The 12,129-nt window shown below is 46.7% G+C and overlaps 1 protein-coding gene across 1 annotated transcript in view; it reads right to left on the bottom strand.

Moving 5' to 3' along the window:
* The window catches only part of NUAK1 (NUAK family kinase 1), a 66,923-nt gene that overhangs the window by 32,031 nt on the left and 22,763 nt on the right, over positions 1–12,129 (bottom strand). Inside the window, exon 4 of the mRNA XM_024732125.1 lies at positions 2,965–3,085. Coding sequence (XP_024587893.1) covers positions 2,965–3,085 — 121 coding nt within the window. The remainder of the gene's footprint in view (positions 1–2,964; positions 3,086–12,129) is intronic.

Raw genomic sequence — 12,129 nt, 5'->3', positions numbered from 1 at the left:
ATAGATGTGAAGACGCAGGGAGAAAATGGCAGTCTACAAGCCAAGGAGAGAGGCCTTAGAGGAAACCAACTCTACTGACACCTTAGTCTTGGACTTTCAAGCCTCCAAATCCAAGAAAAAAATAAATTTCTATTGTTTAAGCCACCCAGTCTGTGGTAGCAGCCCTAGCAAACAAACACACCCCAGGAGTCATGAACCTTCCAGAGCCTCAGTTTCCACAACTACGATGCTGTCCAATATGGCAGCCACTAGCCAAATGTGGCCATTGAGCTACTTGAAATGTGGCTAAAGTGTCTGAGGAGCTGAATTTTTATTTCAATTAATTTTAATATCCACCTGTAGCTAGTGGCTTAGACAACATAGTTACATACTTAATTTCAGAGGATTTACAGACCCCCTGTAGCTCACTCATGAAATATCCTGTCAATAGACCCCAGATTAAGAACTACTTAGGATGATTATGGGGTCTTCATAACAATGACCTTTTTGAGCTTACCAGTATATGTATCATCTCATTTAATCCTACTGACAAACCCTAGGAGGGGGTAGAATTGTTATCCCAATATAGGTGCAGTCATTGAGGCACTGAAAGGCCCACCATCCTGCTCAAAGTCTCAAGTCTGGTGTGAGAACTCAAGCTCTTCCCTGACTCCCTAAAGCCAGTTCTAAGGGTTTTATGAATTGAAGCCCAAGCTCTCACCTGAGGCCTTGGTGAAAGTTATTTCTAGTCACCCAAAGAACTTTAATTCATGCTGATACCCATCTTTAAAGTTACAAGCAAGGGCTTCTCTTCTTGAAGCCTCCAGCAGGGGCTGGACTAAGGCCTTGACCTTGATAATAGGATGTTCTTCCATTGAGGTTCATCTCTGGCCTTCCCTTGGAAGGGGGACAGCCTCCTGTTCCCCATTCAGCCTGAAGGATTCCCAAGGTCAAGGAGGGCATGATGCTAGTAAAGAAGTAGGCTTCTTGATGCCAGACTTCTGTGACCACAGACCCGTCTCCCAAAGAAAGAACTGGAAACTTCATGCTGGATTAAAACTCTGCTTCCTGGTAAAGAAGCCTCCAGCTCTAGGCTAAGAAATCTCACAGAACTGCACACAGAGCACGTGACCCACACTGGTCCACACTATGCATGATGGCCTTCAGGTTTCCATGGCAACACAAAGAGCAAAAACATTCCACATTTAATAAAATTCACTCTCATCCTGCATTTTGTATCTCAACTCACTTCTCACTTCTGGAAATTCCCCTCAATTACCAGGCATATTCAGATTTGTTTTACCAGCCTGGAATTCTACTTTTGTCAATTCTTCCTCCAAAAAAACTCCTTCAAGGCCCAGCTTGGATGCCATATATTTCCATGAAAACTTCTAAGCTTGGGCCTCCTTGGTCCCAGAATATATTGTTTACATATCTAAGGCAGGTCCTGGGCAGGGCCTGGGACTCTGCATTTCTAACAATCCCAATTTATGCCAATGCTTCTGGTCCAGGGACTGCAGTTTGAGACTCACTGCAAGAGATGTTTGTGGAATGAATAAGTGACTGAATAAATGCAAATTTCCCCCTTAAAAATCCTATCTCCAAGGGTCCCAAAAATGAGCTTTAGAAAAGTCAAGATAAAAGATATTACCAGCATTTACTTCTACATGAGGAGCAAAAATATAAATAGTAGGGGGAAAAAAAGCATAGCAAAACCCAGCAGGGAACCAGAAGAAGGAAAACTGAAATATCAGAAAAACTTTAGGGTCACCGTCTGGTTTCCTCTTAGCCCTTACTGTATAAGTTATGATGAACAGACCAGAAATTAAAAATAGGTTTGTTTTTCTGGCTCAACCGTATATTAAAAAATATTCTACAGAAATGTTTTGACTCAGTAAATCCAAGACTAGGGATTTTTCATAAGAAAATAATCAAAAATGAATGTAAACATGATGTACAAGGAGAGTCTTTAAAGCCCTGTTTATAATAACCAGAAATTTAAAACAATGTATATATTTGACAAAAGAAAATAGATCCAATAAATTATGGTATGTCCATAAATGGAACACTATAAAGCCTTTTAAAATGTCCTTATAGTGGAATATTTATTGATATAGGAAGAGATGCATGATATAAAAAATGAAAAAATATCAAGCTAAAACCCAGTATAAACAGTATGATCTAACTCTGGATAAAAACCACATTACAGATATAGAAAAGTAGACTAAAAATATAAATATGTATAAAGAGCCATTCATCAAAATGAGAGAGCAGAAATTATTTTAAAAATTTTAACAGTTGTATTTCAATCATTTCTGCCATAAACACATGTTGCTTGTGTAATTTTTTTAAAGGATATTTTTTTAAATGATAGACTGGGAAGTTTATACTCTCCATTTCTTCCCATGAGCAACTAAAGAGTTGAAGCATAAGCACCTTTATAAGCTTTTCCCCTCCCCGTCCTTCTGTAAACACCAACAACTCGAACTGCATTTGCAAAGTATCTGTCACACCAACAGATCCCTCTTCTTTCTTGGCATTTCTTGGACCTGCTGGAAGTTAATTCCTAACTCAGAAAGGCTAACTTTGAATAACTCATGACACCACCCCTGAAGCATCAGCTTTGGGGAATGACATTTACAATAGATCCACCGTTACTTGGCCACCCAGAAAACTGCCATTTTCCAGAAACCATGGCTGTCTCACATAGTGGTTTTCAATAAGGTGGGTTGCTTAGCAACCACCAAGAAACGGGGAAGATAGAAGAAGGCACCAGCCACAGCTACTTTATCACCAAAGTGCGCTGTGCTACATGTGTCTGGCTGCACTCAAGGTAACCAAATAAGAGATAACACCCAGCTATTTTTACATCATGAGGAAAAAATACTTGGCTCCTGCCCAGAAGGGCAATTACCTAAAAATCTTGGCAGGCCCCATGGTATGAGAAATGGTAACTGATACGGGGGTGAAAAAAAAATCACTGACCTTCATAAATACTGATGATATGAGGATGGTTGAGGGATGACATGATCTCAATCTCTCGTCTGATGTGAACCATGTCTTGTTCATCCTTAATTTTGTCCTTACGAATGGATTTTATAGCAACCTATAAAGTCAGGAAATGAAATGTTACTCAGAGAACTAAACAGATGCAAATCAGCCATTGGGAGAGTTTGGAAAATAAATACAGATGTTACTTGTTGGCAGAACCGACAATAACCAAAACAAAGCTTCGAAATACCCCCGTCACATCTTTCATTTATAGCAAAAACACCCTTCTCCAGACAACAGAAAACATCAGGTTTTAACAGCCTGGGTTTGGGATGGTGGCTTTTTTTTTTTTTCCACAAAGCAGAGGGCTGCTTCACGTGGCCAGATTCATTTACTCTAGGAATCCTGATCCTTTGAAAAAAGAAAAAAGGAGAGCTTGGTTTACAGGGTGTCGATGACTAAACATGGAGAGGTGAAATTAGCATCACTCAGCCCCACCATGCAGCTGCCGCAGTGATGGATAGAAAAGGCTTTACTGCTTTTCTCAAGCAGTAAACTGGTCTCAAGGCCAGTTCTGCTCAAACCTTGGGTTTTAAGACTCCGGCTTATGCTATGCTGATGCAATTGCTCAGAAGCCAAATCCTTCCTACATCCTTCCTCTCACTAAGGCACCTTTGACAGCAAGTGATACGACCAAAAGGCCCTGCTTAAGTCAGAGTAAAACCAAGGAAGCTAAGCTAGACTCCCTGCCCAGCCCCAGTTGATTCCAAAAGCTCCGTGCCAATGTTGTCTGCAAATCCAAACTGCAGAGAGTTGCCAGGGCCAAGGCGCATAGCGATTACTCAAAAGAAACACATAAATAAAAAGACATTAAAGGACAATGGGAATCTAATAAGGAAGAAATATGTTTGCCAATGAATTCATCTCTGCTCATAAACAAGTTGGTTGGTAATTTAATCCGCCTTGGCTCTAAGGGGGGCAAAAACTACTTTGGCGGAGGGGGTTAGCCATGGGTAACAAGGAAACCTGCCAATCGATTTGCTGCCAGCTCTGAAAGCCTGCTTAGTTCCCTCCAAACTGGTCCTCTTGTGACCTCGACCCTCACCTTAGCAACCTTTCCTGGATGAAAGGAAGTAAAACCACCCCTCGGATTACAAAGGTTCTGGAGGAAAAAGTCCTTGTTAGCAGCAGCCCAGGGCCACACCTTGCCTATCACAGGGTCAAGCATGGGCGGCTGCAGCAGGAAGGCACTCACACCTGTGAGCACCTGCAGTTTCCGACTGGGCACCAGATCCCCATGCAGCGCTACACACGGAAACGTCTCTAAAATACCACCAGTCCATCTGTGACGCCACAAGACTTAGGAAGCTCTTATTATTCTTGATTTTGCTCTTTGCTGGTTAAATCAACTAGCAGGTCCCCGGATTTCTCCTTTGCAGACCTTTCCCCAGCTGTCATTAAATCAGTATTGGTGTCATTACCTGACCCTACACTAGTGGGGATCTTGTTCACTGCTTTCTCTCCAGCGCTTAAAACGATGCCTGGCGCGTGGCAGGCCTGAGAAAACACTGAGTGTGGGCAGGGAGGCAGGTACATAGAGAGGGAAGGGGGAAGGAGGGAAGAAGGGCAGGGGGGCAGGGGTTGATGTTATTAGGTGGATGAGAGGCCAGACCAGGGAAGTGATAGCAGAATTGGAGCCAAAAACAGAGGGACCACTCCAGTCAAACAGCACCACCAAGACAGGCACGTCAAGAAGGTGACTTAGGATTTCTTTGGCATCCTACTTAACGTGGGCAATCGAGGAATAGGGAAAGCAAACAGGAAACACAGGACGCCCTGCTGTGAACCCAGGGGCAGGTAGCACCCTCCCTAGAGTGTGGATGGACCACGCATCTAGAGACAAGGAGGCTGCCCAGAGATGAATGAGCTTCCAGCTTCAAGGCCCCCTTTCACCAGGGTGCCAGGCCCCCCAGCTCCCCCAGGCCCTCACGACAGCCCCATTCAGGATGCAGCAAGAAATGCCTGCCTCTGCTTACGTCAAATGTAAAGACATGACTTGAAGGCTTTATTTTATCTGAGCAGGGCCTGCGATCCTGGGAGCTTGCTCTGGAGGAAGCCGACAGTGAACACACTCAGGCCGTGGAGGATGTGGGTGGCTCTTGGACCAACTCCTACATTCCTCCAGGAACTAAAGATGGGCCGAGTGGTGAAACTACCCCTTTGATTATACAGCAGGCTGAACTTGGCCTTGGGGAGGCCCTATTGTCAAATGACAATAGAAATAAATTCTTTCACCATCCAAAGTCAGGGGAGGGTAGTGACATTCTGGGGGTTGAGAAAATAAGTGGACTTGTCAATCCCCCCAACCATGGAGCGAGAGGCCAACGGTCCCACGGTGTCTTTGCCAGAGGGATGTTTCCAGCCCAGTGTGAAAAGGAAAGTGCCCACATTCTAATCACACCCCACTCGGCACTGAGGAAACTAAAAGAGCTCCATAAATGTTAATAGCCATGGTGGTTGTCCCTCCACAAAAGCTTCCCTCTTCCGACAATGAATCTTCTATTGAAAGTGCAAAAGAGGGCTCATTCTGCCCCCTATTTCAAAGGCGTGGTGGGAGACAAATGCTAGAAATCACTGAGAACTGTGCAACTGTCAAGGCCAGAGGGGAGACATTCAGTTCAACTCCCAAGAGCGGGAGATGACTCACCCAAGGTCATAGATCCAATGAATGGCCAACCACGAAAGCAATAAGGATAGAAATAATAGCGGCATTCACGATGCACTTAATAGATGGTACAGACACTGTGGTAAGTGCTTTACACACCATGGATCTTTACATCCTTATCATTCAAGCTTCAGCTCCGTGGTCCCTTAGGGAGGCCTTCCCTGACCCCTCTACCTGATAAGGACACTCCTGGCCTTATACTCTCCCTACACCTTTCCCACACCATCTGAAATTATCCTGCTTCTTTGTTTGATGCATATTCAGCCTGAGGCCAAATCCAGCTCCCAGGATGTTTCCATAGGAGCCAGATAGCTAAAAATGGTTGTCACGTTTTTGAAGAGTTGTTTAAAAAGGAGAACGAGATCTAAAAATGCAGCTTCTGTAACGTAATGCAGTGCCTCCTTTGTGAAGTTGAAGGATAAACTGAGCCAGCACACGGTGAGGCAGCATGATGGTTAAGGACATGGCCTTGAGTCCTGGCTAAAACCACTCACCAGCTGTGTGACCTTGAGCAGGTTGCAAAACCTCTCTGTGCTCCAGTTTCCTCATCTGTCAAGCAGGAAAATACAGGACCTGCCTCACAGGGCCCTATGAGGATTAAATGGCTTAGAACATGCCTGGCCCAGGATAAGGGCTTAATAAATGTCAGACACATTTAACCCAGAGATACCCCATAAATAGGGCCTTCCTTCCTTTTCTCCAACCTGAGAACAAACTTGAATTCCTCCTGCTTCCTTGTGGGGCAGCAAGTGAAGGTCTAGGGAATGGAGACCACATTTGTTCCCAAAGTGCAAAAAGGGCAGGAGGATCTCTCTCCTGGGTCTTTAAATTGTACCCTCATCAGAAATGTCTGGAAGCTCAGAACAGCTGAGCCCACATGAGCATCCGTGGCTCCTGAGTCTGAGACCAGACAGGAGGACGAACAACTGGAACCCGAAAAGCAACCTCAGGACCATTTCCCCTTTCTCCTTCCAATAGTGGCCAAAGGCTACCAAAGAGATACACAGAGATGCCCGATATTATGGAGCAAACCTCCTCCCCAGTTTCCCTCAATCCTCACCCACATCTACAAAGAAAGACAGAGGTAAGGAAAGGGCCCAGCAGGAAGAGGTTACCAAATGTCTGAAATCATACACCCTCCAAAAAAAAAGTCCAGTTTGTTCCTGCAGGAGTTGGAGAGATTTCACTCTGCCTTCAAAATGATTGAAGCCGGGAACTCAGGTGTTTAAGCCCAACGCACAGCCCAGCCCCTTTCCTAAGTGTTCCCAAGTCTAGACATCACCGTGTGCCTTATAAATGAGGCCACCCTATCGTTCAATGATTAAACCTTATGGCCGTGGACCTGCAAATTCTGCCCTGCGGTGCCTGACTGTTTAAGAGGCAAAAAGCTCAGCCGATGCTGATCCCTTGCTAAATATAACAGCCTTCTCTTCTGCAGTGGTTGTTTTTCCCTCTTTGAATAATCACCCAAAACTACCTGCTCTGCAGCCTGCTGGGCTTCCTCTTCCACAGTGGCCACTGTGAATGTTAAGAGCTCGGGGGTCTAGGCAGGGCTATGGGGAGCAGAGCAGTATGATGAAGGCTCAGGCTTTTGCTGGCTGGATGACCTCAGGCAAACCTGAACCTCACAGATCTCAGTTTCCTCATCTGTAAAATGGGGTCAGCAAGTCCTAACTCTTGGGGCTGTTGTAAGGAGGAGAAGTAAGTACAGTGCCTGGCCCTCAGGTGTTCACTGAATGGCAGTGACTATAACGAGGCCTGTCAGAACGACACGGTGATACAGGGTCTTGGGCCACATTTAAAGGGGTGACAAGCCCACAGCACATCATCACACGGGCCTCTCCCCTCCCCATTCCTCCCACACACATCCTCCCCTTCCCCACATTTGCACTGAGGCAAGAACAGGTTAAAATTAATATCCAGCCTGCATGCCTACACAGAGCAGGGCAGCCAGCCATCTTCCTGGGCTGCTTTGGGGAGTGGAGAAAATTCCGGGCAGACTGTGTGCATTTGAGGCTCCAACCAAAAGAATCACTACCCTCTTCCCTCCACAGCCACTTCCCATGATGCTCATTGATTGACATCTGTCAGCCTAAAGAGAGGCTGTTCCAGAACAGTGCCTCTCAAAGGAGTCCTGGACATCTGGTCAAAATGAAGATTCTGAATCCACAGGTCTAAGGTGGGGCCTGGGATTCTGGGGTTCTAGCAAACTCCCAGGTGATGCACCACTGCTGTCAGCCCAGGGACCACACTTGAGTAGCATGATCTTAGTGCTTTGTCTTTGGCCTAACATACCAACATTCTTAAAGCAGCGGCAATATTCTTAATAATAACAGTAACTAATATCTATTATGTGTTAACCACGTGCCAGTGGATTTTATCTCATTTAGTCCTAACTACAACCCCATTGTACAGGGGCACCAAGGCACCGAGGAGATAAACATTGCCCAAAGTCACGTTGCCTGTAAGAGATGGAGTGAGGACTTGAACCCAGGCAGGCTGAGCCCAGAGGCTGCTGGTTCTTGAGGCTGTGGATAAAGTTGGGACGGACAGCAAACATGGCAGGTGACAGAATCTCTCAAAGGATCCCAAACAGTCCCCAAAGCCCAGTGTGATGGGCCCCCTCCAAGCAGATGAAGTTTTTTACAGGGTCCCATGTGAGGTCCTGGGAGGTCAGGAGTTGGGGACTGAGCAGCAGGGAAGAAACAGGGCCATAAAACACAGCATTAGCATCACTTAGTGAGAACAAGTTTGAGTTCTAATCCCGGCCACAGGAGCTGGCAGCTTCTCTGCCATTCATAGGTGTGATCTCACACCCGGCCACGTTCCACTGCTCCACGGGAGCCGCAAGGCACTGAGTCAGAGGCAGCTCAGGGGACCTTTTCTTACCAAGAGGCCCAGAGGCCATTTGCAGTGGGAATGAATGGTTAGCCAAGTCAAGTTGGAGGCCAGCGTAGGGCGTTCCTGCTCTGGCCTGGTTGATGGTCAGAGTTCAAGGCAAAGGCACAGCTCCGCATGGGCCCCACGGGTCCAAAGCTCCCCAGGATCACCAAACGGCTTTCACTTAGAAAGGCTGTGCCCAGCCATTACCACGGTGACACCAGCCAGGAGGGCCACCTTGCAGCCAAGGCCCCTAATTAATTAAATGACCCCCAGCTCTTTGTGAAGAGTCTGGCCAACTCAGGACAACACTCTAGCAAGTTGCCATGATGCAACCAGCCCCATGGGAATCCAAGGCAGCTCCACCGTGGGCCTCTTCCTCTCTGGCCTGTTAATTCATGTCAATGCGTGGATGTTTCTTCAGACAGAAGCAGGTTAGAAGCCAAGAGTTGTATCAGCAGGCTCTGAGGAGAGGCGTCCTGACGCCAGGGAGCACAGCATATAGAAGAAAGACCTTTTTCTTCAAAGAACATTATCCTACCATTCACCTTCGCCACCACCAGCCTTTTAACCTTCTAAGAGGTTCTGAACATATAATCCTGTGTAAATCAGCTCTCAATCCTCAATTTCCCAAAACTCCCCATAAGAGATGGTGTTTCCTCAGATGACCCTGATTTTTTTTTTCTCCTGCCATGAAAAATGTGTTCTATCTCCAGAATTGAAACAGCAAAGCAGATTTTTATTTGTCTGGGCCAGGGCCCACTTAGGAGGTCCTCAGGAGGGCCTGGGATGTTTCTATCTACAGATACAGTCATCCCTTGCTCTGGACCTGCCCCCTTCAAGGGCTGAGCGAAGAATGTCATTATTGCATGTGTCGATGCCACAAGGGAAGTGGAATTAATGACGAAGAAACTGCAGGCAGATGTACACTCCCTGTATGGCGCTGAGGTTTGTAAACAGGAGACAGTGGCCAGGGCTGACCGGGCAGGCACCGATGGAAAGTTAGCGCCAGCAGCAATGATAGAGCAAGCGACAAGCCCACCCCGAGCACGCAGTTAGATTCCAGGAGACAGCACTTGGCCAAAGGCTGGGTGGCGTACCACCTGCATCAGATCCTCCGTCTGGGGAGGAAAGGGGGATGCTGACTGCCATAATGCAGATTCCAGGGCCCAGCCCAAACCTATTGAATTCGAGGATGAGGACAAGCTGGGATGGGCACTTTTTACAAGCTTCCCTGGTGATTCTGCTGCACTCTTTAGTTTGACCTTAAACCACAGTCAATGTGGCTGGGATGGCACTCCTTCCGTAACTTAAATACTATGCAGTCATATTAAATGCTAGATGATTAAGGAAAATTCATGAACTGCCCATCTATAAAGAGGGGAATTTAAAACAAGCTACTTCCTTGAAGGGACTCAGTGACCTGCATTAATTTGCCCCTGGGAAAGGGAAGGTTTGTTCCCAGAGGACATCTGGCTCATCCTAGCCTGAGGCAGGCCTGTGGATGCCGGGAGGCCACGGAAGCTGGCTGCTCATGGGTTACTTCATGCTCTGCAAGCCACCTGGAGCTCCCACACCTGGTCAAAGTGAATGTGTCCAGAGGGGGAGAGAGGAGGTGAGCTCTGGAGCCCCCCATCCTGCCTGCTCTGTGAGAGAGGGTCTAGCCGGGGCTGTGAGAAGCCCCCTCTTACGGGGATCCGCTGGAAATCCCTAAGAAACCATCCCAAGGCCCCCTGCAGGAAATGGTCTCCTGTAGCACAAGAGATGCTACACAGGCAACATCAGCGTCACAAAAATACTGAAATCGCGAGGCTTGTTCAGCTGGGACTCGAGCGGCCAAGCAGGGGCTTATTTTTGGACTCTCGCATTCCTGAAAGCCAAATGCAACACCAACTCAGAAATCTAAAGCTCAACGACTCTTCTTCCAGGTTTCAATAGCTCTGGGGGGAGGACAGACCAGACCAGAGGGCTGAGGTTACTTCTAAGTTGGACGGCCTCAAGTAGTAGCATCTGATCCCTCTGACACTGTTCATACCACAGCTTGAATAAGCTTAGGATTCTGCAACTGTGATTTATCGAGCTCCAAGCCCAGCAGAGCCCCAGCCAGAGCTGCTAAGAAAGCCAGCCTCAGCCCCTTGGCCCTGTCATCAGTCACAGGAACTTGGCCCAGGTGCCCCCTGCACAGGGAGGTGCTCGGACAAACATGTCACAGCCTCAGTTTCCTCATCTGCAAATAAGGTGACAGGAGCACTGACCCCATGAGGTTGCTGTGGGGATCGTATCAGATTGTGTATATGATGAAGGGCGAGAAGGCATAACCAGCAACATTATCACTGGCAGATGTTAGAGCTACCAGGGCCCCAGAATGTTCTATGCCAGCCCCCTCGTTTTACAGATGAGGAAACCGAGTCCCAGGGAGATTAAAGTACAGGCCCAAGTTCACGAAGCTAACAGCAGTACTGGAACGGCAACAAGGGTCCTGATTCCCACGCCACTCCTGGATATATCATACCCTGGGTGGGGATTCCTAACCAAATTCCAAACCACAGCTAGCAGCAGGACTGAAACTGCCACCCAAAAAAAAAGGGTTTAAATTCACATTTACATGTGAGGCAGGCCCCAGCACAGCGAAGTCCCCAGAACTGCTGCCTTATTAATAAACTGAGATGGGGGCATGGGGCGGAGGTGACAGCCACGCCTAAGCATGCTGGCCATTTAGGACCCGTTTCACAGCACGATGTGTGATTTCATTTCCATCTGACGCCAGGGGGCTGTCCTCACACAGACCTGCTGGGGACACTTTTCAGTCCAATTCAGTCCGATCCTTGTTCCAATATCTGAAGCCTGATTTGATATCACACGTGAGTAGGCATACCTGAGCGGTTCTTCTCCCATTATTTCTTAATTCACTGAAAACATTGCTTTTAAATATTAACTTCAGGCGGCCACTGAATCACTGACCTTGGGAACCAATGAAAAAGGGACACAAAAGACCGAAGAAACATTAGCTTTCCAAAGGGAAAGGAAATTAGCCAACTGAGTTTAGCTGATCCAGGTAAGCAGAACAAAGAAAAAAAAAAAGTTTTTTAATTTCTTAAGATGGTAGGATACATAGAACACACACACACAAATTAAAGGGCATGGCTTTAAATTTTATATTTTAACCATGGGTGATTTTAAAGATAAGTGAAAGAGAAGAGTCCTCAGAGGTTATTTTTATACGGACAGAATCCCTCTTAGGTGAAAAACGGGCATATAGCAATTAGAGCACAAAGACGGATCAGAGAGGGAAGAGATATGGGGACATATGTATATGTATAACTGATTCACTTTGTTATAAAGCAGAAACTAACACACCATTGTAAAGCAATTATACTCTAATAAAGAGTTAAAAAAAAAAAAAAAAAAAAGACGGATCAGACAGGGAAGGAATAAGAGCCCCGGCTGCAGTCTGTCCCCGCCCCCACCCCCAGAGGCCTCATTCATCACCTCCTCACAAGCAGCAGCTTCTTTTCCTTCCAGGAGAAGCTCTCAGCTCTCAGTGTCCATTATCA

The sequence above is a fragment of the Neophocaena asiaeorientalis genome, unplaced genomic scaffold (genome assembly GCF_003031525.2).
Source record: "Neophocaena asiaeorientalis asiaeorientalis breed wild unplaced genomic scaffold, Neophocaena_asiaeorientalis_V1.1 scaffold418, whole genome shotgun sequence".
NCBI lineage: Eukaryota > Metazoa > Chordata > Mammalia > Artiodactyla > Phocoenidae > Neophocaena > Neophocaena asiaeorientalis.
This window is presented reverse-complemented; position numbering and strand designations above follow the sequence as displayed.